Source organism: Spermophilus citellus (assembly GCF_964194105.1).
Source record: "Spermophilus citellus genome assembly, chromosome: 15".
NCBI classification, from domain to species: domain Eukaryota; kingdom Metazoa; phylum Chordata; class Mammalia; order Rodentia; family Sciuridae; genus Spermophilus; species Spermophilus citellus.
In genome coordinates this window covers 4,412,623-4,435,720 of record NC_138195.1, presented here as the reverse complement: position 1 = coordinate 4,435,720, position 23,098 = coordinate 4,412,623, and the positions used below count along the sequence as shown (strand labels likewise).

Sequence of the window (23,098 nt, the reverse complement as noted above, 5' to 3'; positions counted from 1 at the left end):
AGGAGAAAATTATCAAAGTGCAAGATTACCATAGTGGTTGGAATTTTGTGGACAAGAATGTCTGAGCTATTTATGGTGGGTGCAATGTGATTATGTGTGTGTAATGTTAGAGAGAGAATACTAAAAGCCTGGAGGAAATTCATTTTTGATATGAATGTACCAGATGAGACTCTTTAAGGCTTAGCAGAGTTTGACTGCTATAAAGGAGACTGAAGATGATGCTAAATGGCAATGTTGGAAGAAATTAGGTTTCCAGCAGAGTCAGATTTCAGCAGCTTCACTAATATGTCAGGTACTTAATTAAGAGTTCAGAAATAAGCCTTAGCAAAAAGAACCACACACAATAGAGTAAAGGGAAAAATGGTAGACCTAAATTTGAAATCAAAATTGATTCATGCTGAAAATGTATGTGGCAGCCAGAAAGGAAAAAGGAAAAGAAAGGTGTGTGTGTGTGTGTGTGTGAAAGGAATCTGACGACAATCAAAGGGAGATCAGTAGAATAGAGGAAAGGGATCAGGGGAGAGAGGAAAGCAGGTAAAAGAGAAATACACGAGAATGATATTGGCTAAGTTTTACCACTATATTGTACATATGAATGAAAACATAACAATAAATCCCACCATTATGTACAAGTATAATGCACCATGAAATATGGAAATAAAGAAATATACCAAACCTAGTGAGGCGCGGTGGAATATGCCTATAATCCCAGTGACTCAGGTGGATGAAGCAAGAGGATCACGAGCTCAAAGCCAGCCTTAGTAAATCGAGGTGCTAAAGCAGCTCAGCAAGACCCTGTCTCTCAATAAAATACAAAAGAGGTCTGGGGATGTGGCTCAGTAATTGAGTACCCTGAGTTCAATCTCTGGAACCAAATAATAATAATAATAATACCACCAAATCTAATATGATCAAAACAATTCACCAGTAATTAGCCTGCATGACACATAAAACAGAATATCCTTTATAAGAAGACAACATAATCCAGACTTCCTATGATGTATCATCTATAAATGACCAGAATATAATTAAAAAAAAAATTTGGTACCAGGGATTGAACCCAGGGGTGCTTAACCATTGAGCCACAACGTCAGCCCTTTTTTTGGCATTTTATTTAGATACAGGGTCTCATTGAGTTGCTAAGTGCATCCCTTAGATGTGGAGGCTAGCTTTGAACTCTTTTTTTTTTTTTTAACAATTTCAATTTTTTAATAATGGAAACATTTTGTTGCTATCCCAGAAAAAATTTCAGGGGAGAAAAATCTTCCCTATAAAAATAAACTCATCAAAATTATAAATATTATAACTTTTTTACTTCTGCAATTTAAAATGCTCCCCTGCAATACCACCCCGTCATATAACACCTTTCCTGTACCATCACATTTTGAAGAGAAAACAGTATTACAGCAAAGCTCAGTTTTAATTTAACATCTTTGGCCTTCAGAGCCTTTATTCTTATTTTACAACATTAAAAATGCTGCTGCAGTAACCAGTGTTTGGGAGAGAACATCACTCTTCTAGAACCATGAACAGACAGAATTTTAATACAGTAACTTCCAAATTGTAACTTGTAGTGCACATGACAGGGAGGTTTGGATAAACACAGAGGAGAATATGCCTATTTCAGACAATCTACTTCAAGTAAAAAAAAAAAAAAAGAATTCACAGATACCCATCAGCTACTACTTCAGGTTCTAACAGTGTCATGAATCTGAGAAACAAATGCTTCACAAACTATAAGTTTACTGGGATGAGCAATTAAAAGAACAGGTGGTTGATAACAGTATATTCAAACCCAATCCACAGTCTGAATAGGAAAACCAGTATTAAAATCATGAAGGCATTCCCTGAACAACAAAGGCCAAGTGTTGGATGACAATGTCACTAAAACCTCATTGATGCACTAAAAAGAAGTTACATGCAAAATTAAACAATGTGTGCCATGCATAATTTATTAGCTTTGAACTCCTGCCTTAGCCTCCTGAGTCGCTGGGATTATAGGCATGTAGAATATCATTAAATTTTGCCAGAATGCAAAGAAGATAGAAAAATGAGAACCACAAGAGAAAATATCACATATAAAAAAAGTTCCATGAGCTGACCCAGATGTTAGGATTAGCAGGAAAAAAATTTAAATAGTTTTTATAAAACTATTTATATATAAAAATTTAAATAGTTTTCAAGGAGTTAAAGAAAAGCTTAATCATAATGAATAAGTAGATATGGGTGTCAACATATAAATGAAAAATTTCTTTTAAAAGAAATAAAAAGTATAGTATTTGAAATGAAAAATTCATGAAACAAATCTATCATCAGATTGTATAGTGCAAAAACAGCAAAAAGTTAACTTGGAGATAGACTAATAAAAATTATCTGGTCTAAAAATCAGAAAGAAAAAAATAGAGACTTGGTTACTATCAGTACAAAGTGACCTAACATACATATAATTAGATTTCTAGAAGAATAGAGGCATAAATTGTACATAAAAAAAATTTAAGACAATGATGGCTAAAATTATCCCAAATTAACAAAAAAAGATGTTAACAGATTTAGGAAACTCAGTGAATACTAAGGTTAGTTACAAAGCAAATCACATCTATATGCATCAGAGTCAACTGTAAATAATCAATTAGGAGGAAAAAGGTCGTGAAGGCAATTAGAAAAATGTGGTGTGTTATGCATTGGTAAAAATGACTAAAATGATAGCTGACTTCTTATCAGAAATGAGAGGTTAAAGTTAATGGAAAGGTTTAAGGTGCTAGAAGACAAAAACTGCTAATCCAGGATAAATACTCTTCAAAACTGAAAGCAGAATAGACATTTTCAAATAAATAAAAAAGTAAGAAAATTCAATACCAATAGATCTCTACTATTAACAATGCATCTGATGCGTAAAGCATTGATATTGATGTTCTATAATACATATAGCATCCACATCAAGAGACCGTGCTCTAGCTATTCATTCAACAGAGACTCCTAGGGTAACATTTTTTAAGGCATTTTAATTAGCTAATTCAGTATGTGTAGTCCCAATAACTAACAATACTCAAATGAAGCGATTAACATATACAGCCAGATCAAGTGCAAGCATTCACAAGCAATGGGAACCACCAAAGTGCCACCAATTATAATGATCCCACATAAGATATGCATCAATTTGGACTTTAAAAATGGGGGAGGGGGAAATCACAAAACTAATAATACAACTTGAACTTGAAAATTTCTTAAAACTCTTTTAAAAACGACTCTATTTTGATCTTTTTTCCTCTGCCCATTTCTCAAGCGTTAGGCAACCACAACATAGAGATACACAGAAGCATAGCCATTCTTCTGCATTTTTCCTAAGAGGAAATGAATATCACAAATCAGTTAATGGAACTATTATTTGTCATGCTTTAATCAACAACCATGTTTATTATAAGTACTAAATTAAATGGTCAACCACATTCAAACCCTGTCTTTCAGATTCCGGAGAAAATTCCTAATGTTTCCTCAATGTTAATTTGATTAATCACCCAGTGATACAAACCATGAGATGCTGCAGTTAAATATCTCCTACATCACAAAATATGTGAAGTTTACTAACAAGTGAAGCTTGTTGTATGAACAACAGATTTTACAAAAAATGGCAGTTCTAAGGTTGGAAGGTCAAGAGAGTCAAATGTGCTCTTCTTTTCCAATGAAAACACCTGAATAATAGCAGTTAACTTTTCCAGAGTCTCAAAACCAGTTAAATAGCTTATTAAAACTAGTTTATATGTTATACTGATTCCCAATCTTAGGTGTACTATAATAGCACACACCTACCCTAGCACACTTGTCCTAAAAACTACTATAAAGGAACACACCTACATGTATGTATATCAACAAAAAGGTACCTATAGAAAGATATGACCAAGTTCTAACCTCTGGTACCTAGGAATGTGACCTTATTAAAAATCAGAAATTTTGCAGATGTAGTTAAGTTAAAATCTTCCCATGAGATCGCGAACATTTATGGTGCTCTCTAAACCCAATCACACATATCCTTAATGAAGAAATGAGAGGGAAATTTGAAACACAAAGAGTAGCCAGGTGAAGATGGAGAAAGAGACTGGAGATACATAAGGCAAGGAATAACAAGGACTGCTAATTGTCATCAGAAGCTAGGAAGAATCATGAAATGAAAGGCTCTTCTCTCAGGATCTCCAGAAGGAACCAACTCTGTCAATGCAATGCTTCTGAATCCCTGGTCTCTAGAATTTAAAGAGTAAATTTGTTAATTTAAGACTAAAATAAGAAAAAAAAAGAGTACTTGATCATTTGCTATACTGCTAAATTTAAGAAACCCTTTGCGAGAGAGAGAGAGAGAGAGAGAGAGAGAGATCGAGATCAATCCACCTGACACATAACACATAAAAGACATAACAAGGAAGATATTGGTGGTCCTAAAAGCCACAGACCATTTCCCTTTACCTTAGTCAAGTTTTACTACCTTTCTTACTAGTAATAAATATTTACCCAGGCTAAAAGATGAGTCATAATTCTAAAGTTTTAAAAATGGATAAGTAAACAAAAATGCTATAAGACAACCAAACTTGAAATGATCTATTCACGTAAAGACATACAAATTATCTGCAACTTATTAGAAACTTGTGCCTCACCAGAATTACTTAATCAAAAATTTTGAAGGTGAGGCATAGCAATCTGTATTTTAACAGAACTGTTAAATTCTATACACTAGACTTAAGTCTTAAACTCTTGCTAAAGTTTAAGACTTAGTCTAAATTAATAAAGTTAAACAAGAGGCAGATTAAACAAATAGATACCTAATGTAGCATCAGACTCCCTTGAATTAACTCATAATTCAGATATTCAAGCACTGTTTAATTACCAAAATAAACCCAAAACTCAAAGTGCTGATAGCACCATCCTAGCTTAACAGTATTACAATCACTACATGCAGAAAGAGTAACTACAAGCTAACCAATTCTGATCCAGCCAGATGACATCACCAATTCTGAACAAAGCATAGTAATGCATTATATCCTTCACATATATTATTTATAATTTTGTACTCATGTATTTTTAAATTTTTGAAACATCCCATTCCTTTGGCTTAAGGAAAAATCACAAACTAAGAAAAACATTCATATTTTTCTAAATGAAAATCAAACAAGGGCTGGGGATATAGCTCAGTTGGTAGAGTGCTTGCCTAGCATGCACAAGACCCTGGGTTCAATCCCCAGCACTACAAAAAAAAAAAAAAAAAAAAAAAAAAAAAAAAAAAAAAAAAGAAAAGAAAGAAAACCAAACAAGTCATTTAAAAATTTAATAATAAACAACATATATAAATTATTCCTCACTTTAGTGTCAATGACTAAATGTTGCAACTATGAGTGGAAAAAAATTAACTACACAGGGAAGTAAGGCCCAATAGCTCAATGTTATGTTATTTGGTATAGGTGGCAAAAGGAGTGGTAAGAGAAATTACCCTAAACCTTATGAATTCCTCCCCAACCAAATCCAGATTGGGCAAAGATGCTTAAAATAAAAACACAAAAGTAGAATATAAGAATCAAATAACTTAAAACAAGCTTGGGCAGGTTATGTTGTAAAGCCTGGGACATCATATAAAGCGGTAAGTTCAGTACTTGATCAAAATCAAAAGTTTTTTCATTACCTGTAAGAAATAAATGACAACCTGGTCAAAAATTTCAATTTATATCCAAAATGCTATTTTGTTAAGAGCTTCTACAAATCAGTAAGAACCAACCACAGAAAGATAAGTAAAGAAACCAAACAAATACCAAATTTTATCAATTGTGTGATACTGTATGTTGTCAATTTTCTGAAATTTGATATGCATTTCAAAATACCACCTTATAAACTGCTGCCAACCAGATAGCAATCCTTCTCAACAGATGAAAAAAGCATCAGTCTCAGATCCCCAAAATATACAAATGGCTAATACATACCTATAAGATGCTCAATTTCATACAAAAGAAATGCAAATTAAAACTATAAGGAGACTACATTTTTCACTTACAAGATTGACTAAAGATAAATTTTACTAAGCTATATCAGGAAAGGCAAAGAAACAGACACTCATCTGCTCATTCCTTACTGGTGGGAGTAGATAAAATCTTCATGAAGGGCAATCTGGCAAAGGCTGATAAAATTCAAGCAAAACCTTTGATCCAACCAATTTCACTGAGGGAATTCATTTCACATATGCCAATGTGTAAAAACTGTGCATACAAAGTTCTAAGAGGGTGCTGAGGACACCAACTGTTTCTAATAGCAAAAATTGCAAAATATTAACCAATCAGATTAGTCAAACTAGAAGACAATAAAAAATGCCAAGCAACCATTAATAAAAAACAGTGAAACAACTTGATATTACTGTTCTAGAAGAATCGAACAGCACAAAAACAAAAAATCTGTTCTGAAATCCTAGTCAATGCTATTCCCATACTGTCAAGAGTTTGGTTGCCTTTCAAGTATAGACTATACTCTGGTATAACTAACTATGCAGATAACTCAAAATTGTATCTAAAGATCTAAAACATGCATCCACATCACCCAAAGAAATTCTTGGATGACTTCAAAGGTTGGCCATTTTCTTACGGATTTGTAGGAGCTCTTAACAAAATCAGCACTTTGAATACTAAATGCAATTTTTGACCAGTTTCTCATTTGTTTCTTGGCCATATTGTTTCGGATAATGAAACTTGCATTTCTATCAACTACTGAACTTACCACTTTTATGACAAATTACAAATTATTACATTTGACATGAAATGATAGCCTCTAAGCACAGAAAAGAGAAATTCTACATATGAACCTTAAGTATTGCATACTTTAGAAAAAATGAAAAAGATGAGCCTCTCACACACACACACAAACTATCAAATGTGCAAGACAATTCTTAAAGATTGCAAGGGTCTAGAATTCTAAAATTTCAAAACTGAATTCTCTCTCCTATTCCAGAAAAGCAACACTTATGTATTTTTTTAAGTATTCCGAGTTAAAATCCACCTTAAGAACCAGATTTTTTTTTTCTTTTTTGAGACAGGATCTCACTAGGTTGCTGAGGGCCTTGCTAAAGGAACTAATTTTTTTTTAGCAAAATTGAATTCTAAACAAAGGGCCCACACTCAACAAAATGATGTTGACCCAATATTAATAAACTGATGTATAGATAAATTTTATATTAAAATAAAAATAAACATTTAAGGTATATATAAATTTTCTATCTGCCACTGAGTTTTTAGATTAACACACTACATTATAGTTAACTTGAATATGTATCATAAGTCAGAATGGTTACAGTCAGGCCCCAAGGCCCCAATTTAGGATGGTTTGACTTTATAATAACAGGCTTACTGGAATGTAAATTAATGAAATAAAAGATAAACTTTGATCCATGTGAACATAGCAGTTTATGAAAAGAAATTTTGTTGTTGAATATTAAAATCTCCTGATTAATAGCCTAACCAAGGTATAGACATTCAGACAAGGCACATTTATTTTATGTGTATGTGTATATATATCACAACCAATTAAAAAAAAAATCAAACCACTTCTTTGGATATAAATATGTCAATGCAGACTCAATGTATTTAACACCATATTTCTGGTGAAAAATAAATATTCTCATCATAATGATTTAAATCATAATTCATACCACTGTTTTCCATAATCAACATAAGGACACCATAGTAACTACTAGTTCAAAGTGACTCAGCATTTCAACAGGACCCATACATTCCTATGGATGTTTTACATAGGCTCAAGTTCAATTTGACATTCTCAGCAACAATATTACACTGTAGGAGCAACACCATTCACCATAACCACAAAAGCACCATAATACTGATTACGGTAAAAACTACTGTATGTAAATGATCACAAGAAAGATGTGGTATTTTGAACACCTTGGAATCTCTTGTTTTACTGTTCTAAATACAATAAACTAGACAAAAAGAATATATCAAATACCCTTTGCAACATGTATGGATTCATTCTTAGCTAAAATGTTTAAGACACCAGAACTTAAACCTCTGTTATGGCCAACAGCTAAAATATATTTAGTTATGTTTCAGAGCCAGATACCAAATCAAGCAAAAAAAAAAAAAGTAAGAAAAAAGCATAAAAAAAATCAATGATAAAAAGTAAAGCGACTAAATTTTTTCCCAACATTCATTTCCAACTCTTCAAACTTTCACAAGTGTTGAAGGAAATGCCTTCACCTTCTCCACAGCACTTACAGAAAGCTGAGATGAATGTATCAATTCTGTTCAATATTTTCTAAGATGTCACACTGTGCAAAGAAAGCCTTCTAAAATTAATCCCTTACAAGTATATAAGTTTATACACAAAAGAGTAGAAAATCAAGTTAACATCTGATGAATTAACAAAAGCCAAAAAATTTTTACTTCTAGGGTAATAACTTTCTTGTTTCTGTTTAAGAACTGCTTAAAGTGGTAACCAACCACTTTGATTTTTTACTCCCATAATGTAATTGCTATACTTGAATGAGAACAATGTCTACCCACATAACAGATGTTCAATAAATTAGTTTGTAACTTGTCTTTAAATTACCACACCTGTTTTCACTTCTGACCTCAAGCCCTAGAAGAATATATGGCTTCATTCATTCGACAATGTCAAGTTTGAATTCAATTAACCCTTCTCAATTACAATTCAATTACTGTGTTAAAAGGAACTTCATTAAACTGCTTTTATAAATTCCTTTCTTGTTTTTATTAACTAATTAATAAGAACCAAAAATTTCTCAAGCTGGAAATCTCCATTACCAGCAGCAATGCTGGGTGAAACACTGCTTGAGTATCAGAAAATTATTCTTAAGGGTTACATAAAAATTAACATGAATCTCAGAACAACCCCATAAGGTAGTTATTATAATTTCCATCTTCTGAAAAAGCAGTAAGTACAGGAAGGTTAATTAACAGTCAAAATCATACTGCTAAGTGGCAGAGCTAGGACACAACTTAGGTACTGTGACCCCAGAGGCAGTGTTCTGGGATCTACTTACATTCAGTTCTCATCTCAAATCATCTATTTTTAAATGAGGGTGCCTTTTGAACAACCACTCTGAAATTCTGTAGTAGTCCTTAAACAGAACTGCTTCAGTTTATTGTTTCCTGGGGCACAAAAAGAATCTGCCAGGGACATGAAAGAATCTGCTATGGCCATGCCTTACAATGACAGTGCCCACCTTAAAGGTTAATGCACCCTCCAGCTCCTTACTGTAGTAGTGTTTTTATTAAGCTTGTGTTTGTTAAAATACTCTGGTATTCTCTTTCATCTTATTGCCTACAAAGATTATTTTATTTAGATTAAAAACAAATTCTACATGTTTATGATCCAAATTGTATGGAAACACATTCTTTAGCTGGTCTGTTCAAAACTTATCTCACTCAAGCTTTCCAAGGGACAGTTTATCACACCCTGAAATCCCAGACTGTTCATCTCTCTAGTCATTCAATTACATTTCAACCATATCTTCTTGTCTTTACCTTTTCTTGCCTTTTTAGCAGTTTGCCCTGAAGTTACACACCAGATAAACATCTCAAGGTGGTACACAGTCTTACAGAGCTAACACACATGTTCTCTAAAAGCTGCTCTGGTTCATAAACTTTATCTCAGATGGGGGATCTGCCAACTTCAATTTCTACTAAAAAGCAACATATATTATAACCAAGAAAAAGAATCCACATTAAAATGTCACCTGAAAAGTCAAAGGTGGCCTACTTCAAACTATTCAAATTTTAAATTTTTATAACTTGAGTGTCCACTTGCAAAATTCTTAACAAGTGGCAGAAAAGCTACAATTAGAAAAAACATCCATTTTTAAAGATAAAGTACTTACTTAAGGATGGTTTTTGCGCTACTGCAGTCTTCAAATCGAATGGAATAACCAACTTCCTGGCCCAACATCACATCCATCTCATCAGCAACTCTCTGAGCCACGCTCATTGCAGCCACTCTCCTGGGTTGGGTACAGGCAACTCCTCTCTTGGGTCCCGGTAATGATCGCATATACTCCACACACCACTGTGGAATCTATCAAATAAGTTCACATTTAAATTAATTCTATTCTGCCGCATATCAACTATGTTTAATATAAAGCACTTTTATCTCATTCCAATAATTTAAAATAAAATTCAATTAGGCAAGTGACAGAGAATTATTTATAACAAAAACTTAACATATCATAACTCCTTTAACATATATAATTTATTTAGATAGAAAAATATCCAAAAAGAGGTCATGTGTAACAAGGATGTGATGTGATTACATTCTGTGCCCTAGGTCCACATAAGCTTTGCTTGGTATGCTCACCAGTGTTTAAGTGGTCCCATCATTAACTATTTGTCTACCCAATGAAAAAAAATCCTACTTGAAACAAATTCTACTTAATAACAAAAATGTTAATTTCCAATAAGTACAGCATCAAAATTCATACAATGAGTTACAATATGCAGATACAAGTAGAAAATATTCCCTTGTTGCACAAGTATCTTTTAATTCAATTCAAATTCTGTAAGCCAGCAGAAGCCAAATCCTAGCACCTACTAGTACTCCAATCCATCTTTCAGGAATGTTATGCACAGTGGCAACACTTTAGGTACCATCTTTAAAGTAATTACCAGTCTCAAATTCAATATGGCTTACAGCAATAGCGCTTCGCTGAGTAAGGTCAATCAAGGGAAAAGGGGAAAGAGAAAATCTCAACCACAAGATGGTTGTCAGGATGACAGCATATTTCCTTCGTAATTATCCACACACTCATAGATTCTCTCATTTTATGGTTCTTCTCGACTGACTTAACTGTAAAAGAACCATGGGAAAAAAGCAAATGACCATCCCATAAAACTGGAATCTACTGCTACAAGGACATGATTTGTCTTCACCAAAGCTTCCAAAAGCCTATCAGGTGCTAATGCTATAGAAAAAACAAGGGGTTTTTGGGTACACCATGTGTACAATGACATCTGATAACTAGTATTGATTATTGCATTATTATTACATTTTAGTTAGGTTACTTTTTAATTTGGAAATAACTTGTAACTGGAGAAACAAATGAAAGATGATTATGTTGCTTCTCAGAGAACATAATAATATTTTTACATGGTTTTAAATGAACAAAATACTTCACTAAAATAGCAGAGTCTTCCTGGTATTGCAAATCAACAGACCCATGTTAAGTGGTCTTCTTATGAGGTTTTAATTATCTACCCTCATTTTACCAATCCTCAAAAAGTACTGACTTACAAATTAAAAATACTTAAAATTAATTCGTAATTCTTAAGGCAAGATTATTCACATTTTTAAAAATTTCACTCCAATGAAATTGATAATTTAAAAATATATAGTTTTGGTTAATTTAGCAGTTCTCTTTTAGAACTCCTTACACTGTTAAAATAAATGAGGATACCAAACAATTAATACATTTATTGTATTTGGAAGTTAAAACTGAAAAGCAGCTAAATTGTTTACTAATTACTAGTAACAACCTATCTTCTATTTTTAAAATGTATATTTTTCAAATAAAATAATACTTGGCTAGTAGAGCACATTTTATTATTTTTACATATCTCTCATGTCTAGCTTATTGGAAGAAACCTCAATTCTGTCTCTACATTCAGTATGCTGCAATATTTTGTTTTGTATGAAAAATACTAAGAAATTCTTGGACCCTGGAAAGGGTTTCAGAGATTTTTAAGGGTTCCCAAAACAGCTTATGATAAGGCATCTACTCAAACTTTCTAAGGAAATATAATTTGGAAGGGATGCATATCCTGAAAGATGTGGGCGACTGGTCTGCTCAAAGTAGGCATCTGCTCTGCTCTTCCTTCCTCCACTTGAGGCTATTTTCCCAAAACCTAATCCTTGTTTTATATATTGTCCTGAGTAGCCTTTTCTATTCTCTTAAATTCCAACATTGCCTGCAACAGAACAAAGTCAATCCTATAACTCTAGCTCCTACCCCCAAACCTGGTAGTCACATCTCCTTCTGAATAATGAATATTTTATTGGTATCTCAAATTCGTCAAGTTCAAAGCAAAACCATTTCTCACCTTCCTTCAAGTTCTTTTAATTCTTCCCATGTCCCCTATTCAGTGGCAGTAAAAAACAGACTCCATTCTTTGTTCCTCATTCCCACTAACCTTGCACACAAAGTCAAAACTTGTTAGGATCTCCTATATGGTCTTTCACGACTGAACATTTGTAATAAAAATTTGTGTCACTCCCCTCCAATTAAAAACTCTGATGGCTTCCTTACCTATGGCAAGAGGTAGTAAGGCTCAACCTAGGGCTCCAGTCTCACCTACCACACCAACCCTTCACACTAGTCAAAGTGTGCAGTGTTCCCTTCTCTAAACTTGTACCCTCACTCATGTTTTTCCTGACTGAACTAGCTTTAATTTCTCAAATATAGGCATAGTATGTGCACACCAAGCACAATGCAAAATGTCTTTTCTATGGCTCTTTCAAAAGTTAAAGTCATTATTTCAAATTATGTTTGATTTCATTTTCTGATAGGCAGGGATAACCAAAACAACTGCTAAGTACTCTTTATTAGGTTTGTGTCCAAGTTTGATAACTATACTAAAAAGCATTTGGATGAAATTTACTGATTTAACTTTCTAGTTTCCCTTTCACATCCCCAAAATTCCCTGCAGTCTTCAATATTCACATAAAGTAACCCCTGAAAGCATGTGTAATCCAAATCATCACAAGCCTCTTGTGCCTTGAATCAATTAAATTATCCACACTAACTACTAATAAAAACTCCTCTGAACCACATCAGACCACAGAACAGCAGTATGAAATAAATATAACTGGTTATTGAAAAGGACAAAACTGTTAATGCTGAACTTACCTAAATCCAGAAACTATTTAACCCAGAGCAGCCCACTAAACCAGAGTTCTCTCATTAATCTAAGCCGCATTCTGGTCCTCCATACTTTCCCTGCAGAGTTGTATACAAACTTAAAATGATATAATACATGTAAAGTACACAATGCCTGATTAATTAACAGGTGTGTTAATATTCTGCAAACCAGTAAAACAGTTGATATAATTATTTAAAATACTCTGACAATGCTCCATTTTGTCCTATTGTATTAGATGTAAAACATCTATAAAAAATATAGTATGTAGCATTTAATTAGTATAGTGATATAATTAATTAGTATTACATTATTTCCAATGTATCTGAATGCACATGTGTCCATTTCATTGAAATATTTGCAAATTTAAAAACATGGGACTTAATGAAATAGATTAGCATAATTAAGAGTTATAGACTTGCACGTTTCTAAAACTTTTTAAATTTTGTTTAATTAAAAAAAGGCTACAGTTTCTTTTCCTAACATCAGCACTAAGTTTTCCTTCACTTGAAAATAGTTCTCACTAAAGTTCAGTCTTCAATAAAAGCTTTTCTATTTTGGTTGCTGTAGTAGTTTTCGAAAAGCCTCCATGAAATACTCAAATTGACTTGCAGTCCATATAACTTAAAAAAAGATAGTTAACCTCACTCAGGGAAACACACACACAAATTAAAAATTACCCCAGGTTTATTTTTTTCACCTATTAGATCTGTAAAAACTCCAATCCAGTGATACTCCCAAACATGCTCTCACACTTGCTTATGGAAAGGTAAACTGACAGGTTACTTATGAAGGGAAGGCAATTTGGCTACATGTATTTTAACTGCAAATGATATCCAAGTTTCCATTTCTACAAACATACCTGCCCATGTGAAGCCTACATATCTATTAACAGAAGCCCAGTAAATAATGACTCATCCATGTTTGAAAAATATCCTAGATGTCTTATTAGTTCTGGCATGAGGTAGGGATGACTACATATGCCTTCTACTTTGTGAAAGAATAGGTAATATTCAGTTCCAAACAACTATAATAAAAAGAAAAAAGAAAAAGTAACTCACCTGTGTTGTCTTACCAGACCCAGTCTCGCCAACCAGCACATATGACTGATGTCTAACCAGGATATCTGTAAACCTATCCTTGTATTCCCAAACCGGGAGCTGAAGTCGTTTCTTTAGAATATCATAGTATCGAGGTGTATGGGGTAAATTGGTGAATGGATTAATGCACTATGGAAGTCATGTGTGTCCTGCATGTCCAGTGTGTGTTGAATGAGCAGAATGTGTCAAATGTGTTGAATGAGCCGAGTGGGAAGCTTTCAAAGGAGGTAATCCAGCACTGATAAGCATAGCATTGGTTGAAGCTCGCAACTCCTTCTCCTTTTCTTTTTCCCTCTCCCGCTCTGGATCTCCATTATCACGTTCTCTGTCACGATCTTTAGACCGATCTTCACGATCCCGGTCTCGATCTCGTTCTTTCCTAAGAACAAAAATTTTAGAATTCAGACTCTAAATTTTAAGCATAATGTTCGAGGCAATATTACAGTCATAAGAGCACAAATGTTCACTAACCTAATGAAAAAATTAATGTAAAATTTCAATGAATTACATAACTATTAGAAATAACAATCAAGAATTTTCCACACTCCACCACAAACTTTTTCCTTCCTTGATGATGCCTCAAATTATCTTACTACAAACTTCAACATAAGGTTAAGACATCCTAAGGAAAAAAAAAAAACTTCCTATTTCCACAACAGAAGTCAGAGACTGCAGCTGGGGTGGGGAAGACAGAAATAAATTGGGCAAAAGAAGACAGCCCCACAATCTTTCCTAGATTCTCCTTCAAGCTGCACTTTGCTTTAAGTTCTAATGCTAAATGAAAAGAACACAGTACAATGTTACACACAGTATCACAAGTAATACAAATATGAATTAGAGGATTATCTGCAAGTTTGCTTTCTTAATTATACTTTCCAGTACTTCCTCAATTTTATTCAGTAAGTATATACTGCTTTACAAGAAAAACGAAAATTCTAAAACACTTTTATTCCTTTGCTTTCAGTGTCTACTCTTGCATTTAGCCTTTGGGGATAGTAAAACACTGGAAGTAAAAGGTAAATCCGCATATACTGGCCAACCATAAATGAAATAAAGCAGAATTAAAACTAGCTTCATCATTTTACCGCTGTTTAAAAATGCTAAAATTATGCAGGCAGCCACTTTATTAAACTTAGGCCAGTTTTAAGTAGTCAATTATGATATCTACTTCTAGTTACTAGATTGTCCCAATACGATGATAACCTTAACTAATCTAGGTGAGGAAACTTGACAAGCAGCAAGACAAAGGGCTGTGTCTGGTGGCCTCTGAGGGCCTGGTGACAGAAATAAAATAATCTTTCCTTGCTCATTTTACTAATCCACTTTATTTCAGACAAACTCCTATAGCAAAGAAGGAGTTTGTAGCAAAGAAACTTGCCACGAGGTGTTGGGACCCAGATTAAAAATAATGAGGACCAACAGGAAGCTAAATGTGTCATTGCTCCTTATTCACAATACACAAATGAGTACAAGTTTCCTGTGCTGTAAGTATCAGTAGCAGAGAAAGAGCAGTCATTCTCCATAATGGTACATCAATGGGGCAATAGTAAATTCTTGACAGACCAAAGATAAAATACTAAACCCAGCACTGAGTCAGAATGGTCCATTTACAGAAATGGTAGGCTGACCAATCAAATCGGATCCTTTCCTTCTAAAAATATGCCATTCTATTCCATTAAAAAAAAAAGACTTAAGGGGGAAAATCCTTGTTTTAAACAGGTGATTTTTTCCTTCTTCCATTTCAATGTCCACATGCTACAGAATTATAGGGTATACAAGCTAGAAAGTTTTACTCAAAACCAAAAGAAAATGTGAAAAATGACTAACCATAAAATGAAGTCTCACAATTCAAAATTTTAGAGTCCTGACCTATCTTTGAAATATGCTATCAACTACCTGCTTTCTTTCCCTCCTTCTACCTTATCATAGTGCTCAACATATTTAATAAGCATTCATATTAGCCCAAAATGTGGATGGGGAATAGTTTACAATTGGGCAAGCAGAAATATGCTCACCAAGTGAGAAGCACTATAGTCACAAATAATTCAGAGTAGCCATCTGAAAGATAATGGTACACATACCTAGAGTGAACTCTTTAAGAACATCTGGTCTAAATGAAAAGGACTGTTTCTAATACTCATACCATCATGGGGGAGAAAAGAAGGACCGAGAAAAGAAAATGTTTAATAAATTCCTCTTGTACTTCTCACATAATATCAGATACTTAAGATATATGGACCAAAAATTCAATAGTTACAAAACTGGGGGGAAGAGGGATTATGGAAGAAGTAAACTATGTATTACATACTCTTGTAGTCCTGTGCCAACAAAGATTGGTTTTCAGAGACCAACTTCATCCATAGCTTCATTAAAATAAAAAAAAAAAAACTCTACAACACAGGAAGCAAATATCAAATACATTCTGAAGACACAAGATTAGGAGCTGACCAAGAAATGAAGGCAATCATAGTATAGAAAGAAAAGGAGTATAACCACAGGTAAGGCGTAAGCCTCAATTTATTAATTTGCATAGTGAAAAGTATTAGTAAGATTAAAGTAAGACAGTAACAGAGAAGACTTTATAGGGTCATGGAAAAAAGGAAAGAGGCAGATGTAGAAAACAATTCAATCACCTAGAAATACTGCCTTATGGTTCAAGCTATCTATCTTCAATAGGATAGGAAGAATAAAAATTAAGTCTGTTAAGTGGGAACTTAAACCCTCTGCTTCATAAATATGTATAGGCTTGTACTTATGCATATTTTCTTTTTTAAATATGTATTTTTGTCAAGCACAAAAATTGTATGATTCTATACAATTTTTCAGCTCAATTCTGGCTCAGCACTTAAGGTAGCTATATAACAGTATTTCTTTTCTCATCTCAAAACACAGCTATTAATGCCTTGTGAGGTATTGAAAAGATTAAATGAATTAACACGAGAAAGTGTTGTCTAACTCTGAAAATGCCCAGTAAATGTTGGTTATTAAAGTTTTTTTTTTTTTTTTTAAAGTTAGAATTACCATGTTAAATCCAGGCATGGAGGGACATGCCTGTAATCCCAGTGACTCAGGAGGCTAAGCCAGGAGGATCACAAGTTCAAAGCCAGCCTCTGCAACTTAGCAAAACCCTATCTCAAAATAAAAAATAAAAAGGGCTGGGGAAGTGGCCCAGTGATTAAGCAGCTCTGGGTTCAATCCCTGGTATGGTGGGGGGTGGGGGGGATTTAAAATTCACGAGGGATAATAGGTATTAAAATGCTGCAAATGAAGATATAAGCTGGTCATCAAAATCAGAATATTTTGAACACACACAGTTTTTCTGGCAATCTTATTTCCACAAGCTTCCAATCCCATGAGTGTGCAAATATGTATACATAAGGATGTTCATGATACTTTTAACCTATAAAATGACAACTGGGAAACCACCTAAACAGCAAGAAACAGTATACTGGGTAAGTTATGATATACCTTTACAAGTGGAGTACTACACAGCCAATGAAAAGGATAGTTACTGACATCTGAGCAAAACTAAAAGCACACAATAGAGATTCTACTGATATTCATATTATACTTCATAGTCATGAGTAAAAATGCCAAGACTGTCCAAAATTGTTCATCACAAAATGTTTTTCGAAGATTTCCAGGAATTTGCCTTTTCTGTTTTGTTTCTGCAACTTTCTTCACCTATCATATAGGACTGTCATAAAAATGTGTTTATACATGTAAAAATTCTGGAAGTGTCACATGTACATTATGTGCTCTATTTGTATTATATCAATGTATATAATAAACAACCAATGTATCGATCAGGAAATATTGAAAAGCCAACATCTAGTGTGTTTTCCACACTTCATAGAGGTTTGTTTTGTTGTTAGTAACATTATATTGAGGACTCTATAGGGTCATGGAAAAAAGGAAAGAGGCAGAATACGTAAGAGACCTATAACTTCTCCACCTGCTCCCAAACAAAAACATGCCAGGAGTAAATAAACCCTTATATAGTATACGAGCAAGAACATGGATGAAATCTCCCACTAAATAAATGACCCTCCCTTTTTAGTACTAGAGAAATGGGACAATCATGTTTAACAAAAGAGTTCACAAAAGTGATATGCCTGTGCTCTCAAACAAATATGCCTCCTAACTATCAGCACTAAAACACAACGACAACAACAACAACAACAACAACAACAAAAAACACTACAGGTTTGTTGGTCATTCAACAAGTTACTTAAAATTATCAAATGGGGGAAATTTGATATTTCACGCCTTGAGCCATAACAAACTTCAGAAGTCCACTGCTAAAGAAAACTAGCCCTGTGAGAAATAGCACTCAAATGACACAGAAGTTAGTTTGAAAACTTCCTCCAGAATTTATCCAGACCTTAAGCACTATTTCATGGATGAACTCCACAATACAGGCAAATCTCAAATATTATGGGGAATCAGAGACCCAAAAAATCCACTTAGGATATCTGTTTTGGAGCATTCACCTAAGTGTATCATGAGACTATTAATCCCAAGGAAAGCCCTTTTAAATGGTGCACATACACAATAAACCTGATGAGTCAATTCTCCAGTATACTTTGATCCAACCTGACCTCTTACTGGAGATATTAGCTGCATCTTAGCCAACGACAAGCAATTTTATTTTTACTTGAAAGGAAATCAAGAACCAAGTGTTCTCTGCTTTACCAACCTATTATAAATGTCACTAAAACAAGCTGTAATGATTCTAAGTACAGTATCAGACTGTGTGTCAGAGAGTGGAAATTCAAAAAGCAGCATTCCAGATTCCACTATAAAACTGTTAACTTGCACAATCCACTTAACTCCACCCCATCTGCATTTCTCATTTCTTGAGTCTCCATTTCTCATTTCTTGAATGGAGTTGATTATACTCTTTTGAAAGTTGTTTCCAACTCTAAGGGTCTGTGACAGAGCTTAAACGTGCTCATGTTTTTTGAGGGAGCAGTCTAAGATGCTATGTTATTATGTTATTGTATGATTACTATACCTAATATCATAATTTCTAAAAAACCTACAAAAATAAAACAGCATAAATATTTCTGTATTTACAATTAAATATACGTTAGGTATCAAAAAGTACATCCCATTCTGATTTATACTCCACCTTGACAGTAAAGATTACGTGGAAAACTGATGAAATTATGCAAGGTATTTGGACATTCGAACTTTTGTTTGAGGTTTTTCTTTTTGCCTATTACCCAGAGAATTCTGCTCTTCAAGAGTGAAAACACACACTGACTGGACCAGAAAATGACTGTGATACAATTCCTCAAGTTAATTGCTAAATCCCTCGGTACCTTTAGAGAATGGCTAAGGAAAAGGAATCCGGAACCCTATGAATCTTGTATTTCTCAACCTCCACATGGCGATATTTTGCCATGAGCATGAAAACCACTTCTTGAATAAGTCTCCGTATTTCAAAAGCTCCTTCAAATAAAAACTTAGGGGGGAAAAGTATGCCTGCCAACTCCTAGCCCTAGCACCGTCTTCACCAAAGCAGGAAATAAAGGAGATGGCGGGAGAGTGGGCGGCAGACGGAAGTTTGCCTGCCCTCTACTCCGAAGTGTTTGAATGGACGGAGGAACGCGCTCTCCCGCCACGCTGCGCCCCTAGGCTCCGGGACGCGGCCCCGGCCCACCAGGCAGCCTTCCGGTGCCTTCCTCCCGCAGGCCTCCGCTCCCCCTGCGCCCGGACTCCCGCCACCCCCACCGCAGCCCACACGAGAACCCACGCGCTCCCCGCCCTCGCGGCCCGGCGCCGTCCCCTTCCCAGGCCCTCTCCCGGGCGGCCCGGAACCCGGTGCCCTTGGGCGCGAACGCTCGCCGCGCCCTCCCCCACCCTCGCCAGGCCTCAGTCGGGAACCGAAGCCACGAGGTCCGCGCTCCGCTCCCGCTCCGTCCAAAGTGGCTCTGGCAGGCTGGGCCTGGCGGAGGCGGCGCCCTAGTGGCCGCCACAGGCCTCTCCACCTCCCGACCCGGCCCCGCCAACATCCGCGGCGCCCTTGCCGGGCCGAACCGGCGCCGCTCCGCCCGGACCGCCGCTGAACGGAGCCTCAAAGAAAACAAAGGCTCGGGCTCCGCGACCTGCTCGGCCACGCCGGTTGTGGCCCGCTCCCGGCCCGGACCCCAACAAAGCCCGAGCGGCTGCCTCGCGCCCCAGGCCTGGCTTACCCATCGGTCCTGCACGCTTCTTGCTGGAGGGGTAATCCTCCCCCAGGTCCAACCGGTGCCGCTTGGACATCTTCGCACTCTTCCAGCGAGCGGTCCACACCGTGCAGCCGGAACCAGGAGCTAAAATGGCAGCGGCGACGAGGGCTGGGCCTGCGCGCGCGCTTCCGCAGCGTGCGTGCTGAGCGCGCGTGCGTGATGCACGCACACGCCACCCAGAGGCGGGAACTGCGTCCCGCCAGCCACAGGATTGGTCAGAATACTGCTCCTCTCCTCCCGCCCTGTCCCTCCTCCCCGAGCTTTGAGCCAGTCGGAGCGGCTGCTAGGGCGGGGATGCGCCTGGTGGCCTTGACACTCCATTTCAACCTCTCATTTGGGAAGTTGAAAAAGTACAGTCCTAGTTAGGAAGGCTTACCCATCTGTATCTCCTAGATTTAGGAAAATTTGAGATCCGAGGAGGCTGAGAAACTGATGATGACCAAACAGCCAATAAGTGGCAAAGGCAGAATTGGAACACAACTATTTAATAACTCCAGACCTAGAACTTGCAGGCTTGCACCAGACATTAATTGCAATGAGAAAACTGAGGTGAAAAGAGAGTTAAGACTTGCCATAATTCACTTTGTCCTGTTTTAACCTAGTACAGACATGTATGCAAGCTGTAGATAGATGTTTTTGCTAGAAAGTTATCTATAGGGTCACTATTCGCTTTATTTTACTTTTTTTTTTCCTGTGTGCCTTTTATGCACTTTCACAGCGTTAGCCCTACCTCCGTTCTCATTTTGTACAGCAACCCTGCAAGGTATTTCATAGACAAGGACGTGTTAACGCTAAGGGAGATCAATAAATCACACAGCCATTATGGCTGCCCCTAAAGAGAGCAAATTGGTGGGGCAGGATGACCCTTAAGACTTGAGGGGAGAATCTGTCTGCTTTGCTCATTGCATTCATTCTCAAAGAAGAGAAAAAGGTCTATGGACTAACCCAAGCAGGGTTAACCCTTATAATTTTTTTTTAAACTTTTAATTTTTTGCTGTGCCAGGGATCAAAACTAGGGCTTTGTGCATGTTAGGTGAACACTGTTATCAATTGAGCTGCATCCCCAGCCACAGTCTCTGTCTTTCACAGGAGCCTATTTGATTGCTCCCCTGAAGACTGTTACTCTGGTTCTCAGCAAATTCTCAGAACTGAACTAGCTAAGATAAATACAACTGAAACTGATAAGAGGACTTTTATTTTTACACCAAATCCACCTACCAAAATTGGCACAAAGAAAATTGAATATCCTTTTTTTTAACTTATAAAATATTCAGTACAGCTTTCCACCCTACATCTACATTGACTACATGTATTGTCTTTTGTCAGAGATTATGATGAATAATCACTGGATTGTAATCCTGCAAAAGTTACCAGCTGATTTTCTGCCCTATTTTTACCAGTGAGAGAACCTGCAATCTTCTTGGTAATACCATGTTCTCATAGCCAATTAGTGTCAAAGACAGAATCAATATCCAGATTTCATACTAACTAGTCTAGTCCCAGGTTCCAGGTTCTGTTTGGGAGCTGCTATAAAGTGCTCTAAAATGTGGAGAAATAGGAGAATAATGAAGAATTCTACCTGCAGATATTCCCCAACATAAGAGAATCAGCCTCTCAATAATGTACAAGGAGACTTGGTAAAAGGGGGACAGAAATGAAGAATGAGATTTTTCCCTTGGACCTTGGGCTTGTCTAAAGAAAAGTATCCTAACCAATTGTGTTGTAACCTGAATGATTGAAGAAAGGACAGTGGTCTTTCTGAAATCCATAATTTAAAAGGTACAGAGGTCCAGAGTCTGCCAGGATATTCACACTCCTTGGGAGAAGGGGCGGAGTCCCAGGACTAAATAAACCATACTGGATTTTTAGGTATAATTATCCTTAGAGCAGAGAAGAGCCTCCCACCATGCTCTGCCCCAGGTTGCTGGAAAATTTCCAGAGTATATTCTATTTCCTGTACTCCTGCTATCTACTAGACAACCCTCTGATCTATTATTTGAACTTAGTCACCTGATAGAAATGTTCTGTGCTGCTTATGAGCTCCAGGTTTCAAGCCAGAGGTGTTTCCTAACCTAAATTAGTGAACCAGACACCCTTCCTTGCATATTTGATCCTCTTTTCATAGTTAGGTACTGTGAGTTTTACTCACTTACAAGTGAGGAAACTGATGCACAGAGAGGCTAAGTATTGCAACCAAACAGAGAGCTCTGGGATTCAGCCCAGTAGTATGTGAGATTAACTGCTGTGCTGAGCTGCTGCCTGCTAAGTAGATATTCTCATTCTACATTATTCTGCTAAGGTATGGTTATTGAAGATGAATTCTCCCAGTCTGATATTGTCAATGTGGATTGACAGTATTGTCCAAGTGGAGAATTAATATTGAGAGTTCTCAGTAGATGAGTCAATATTTGGGGGATTAGAACCCAGTCTGACTTCAGAACCCACACATTTAACCACTACACTGAATTGCCGTTGCAATCCCTTAATTTCTTGATTTATTTGTTGATGCAACAAATACTTTTTAAGCTCCAACGTTTAGGCACTTAACACTGAGTTAAGTGCTGAGAAAAAAGAACAATATAGCCACAGTTCCTGCCTTCATGAAACTTGTTGGAGAGAGAGAGACATAGACAGTAATTAGCTAGTCTCTTTGTTGGTAGAGCTATGGCCATCTATAGAGGACAGGCACCATGAGCAAGTGTAGCAGGTGGCCTTGATCTAGACTGAGAATGAGGGAAGGCTTTTTGAGAAAAGAGACATTGAAGGAGGGTGGGGAGGGAGGGAGGGAGGGAGGGAGGAAGGAAGGAAGGAAGGAAGGAAGGGAGGGAGGGAAGGAGGGAGGGAAAAGAAATTGCTA

General features: G+C 36.3%; 1 protein-coding gene across 1 annotated transcript; it reads right to left on the bottom strand.

Moving 5' to 3' along the window:
- Nucleotides 1–9,882: 9,882 nt before the first annotated feature.
- On the bottom strand, nt 9,883–21,674 carry LOC308634072 (uncharacterized protein; the record flags this gene model as incomplete). Its single annotated transcript, XM_081267645.1, has 4 exons — nt 9,883–10,071; nt 13,967–14,384; nt 20,206–20,430; nt 21,613–21,674. The coding sequence occupies 3 exons, from the start codon at nt 21,672–21,674 to the stop codon at nt 14,144–14,146; spliced, it is 528 nt and encodes a 175-aa protein (XP_081123771.1). The 3' UTR covers nt 9,883–10,071; nt 13,967–14,143.
- Between the last annotated feature and the right edge of the window lie 1,424 nt (nt 21,675–23,098).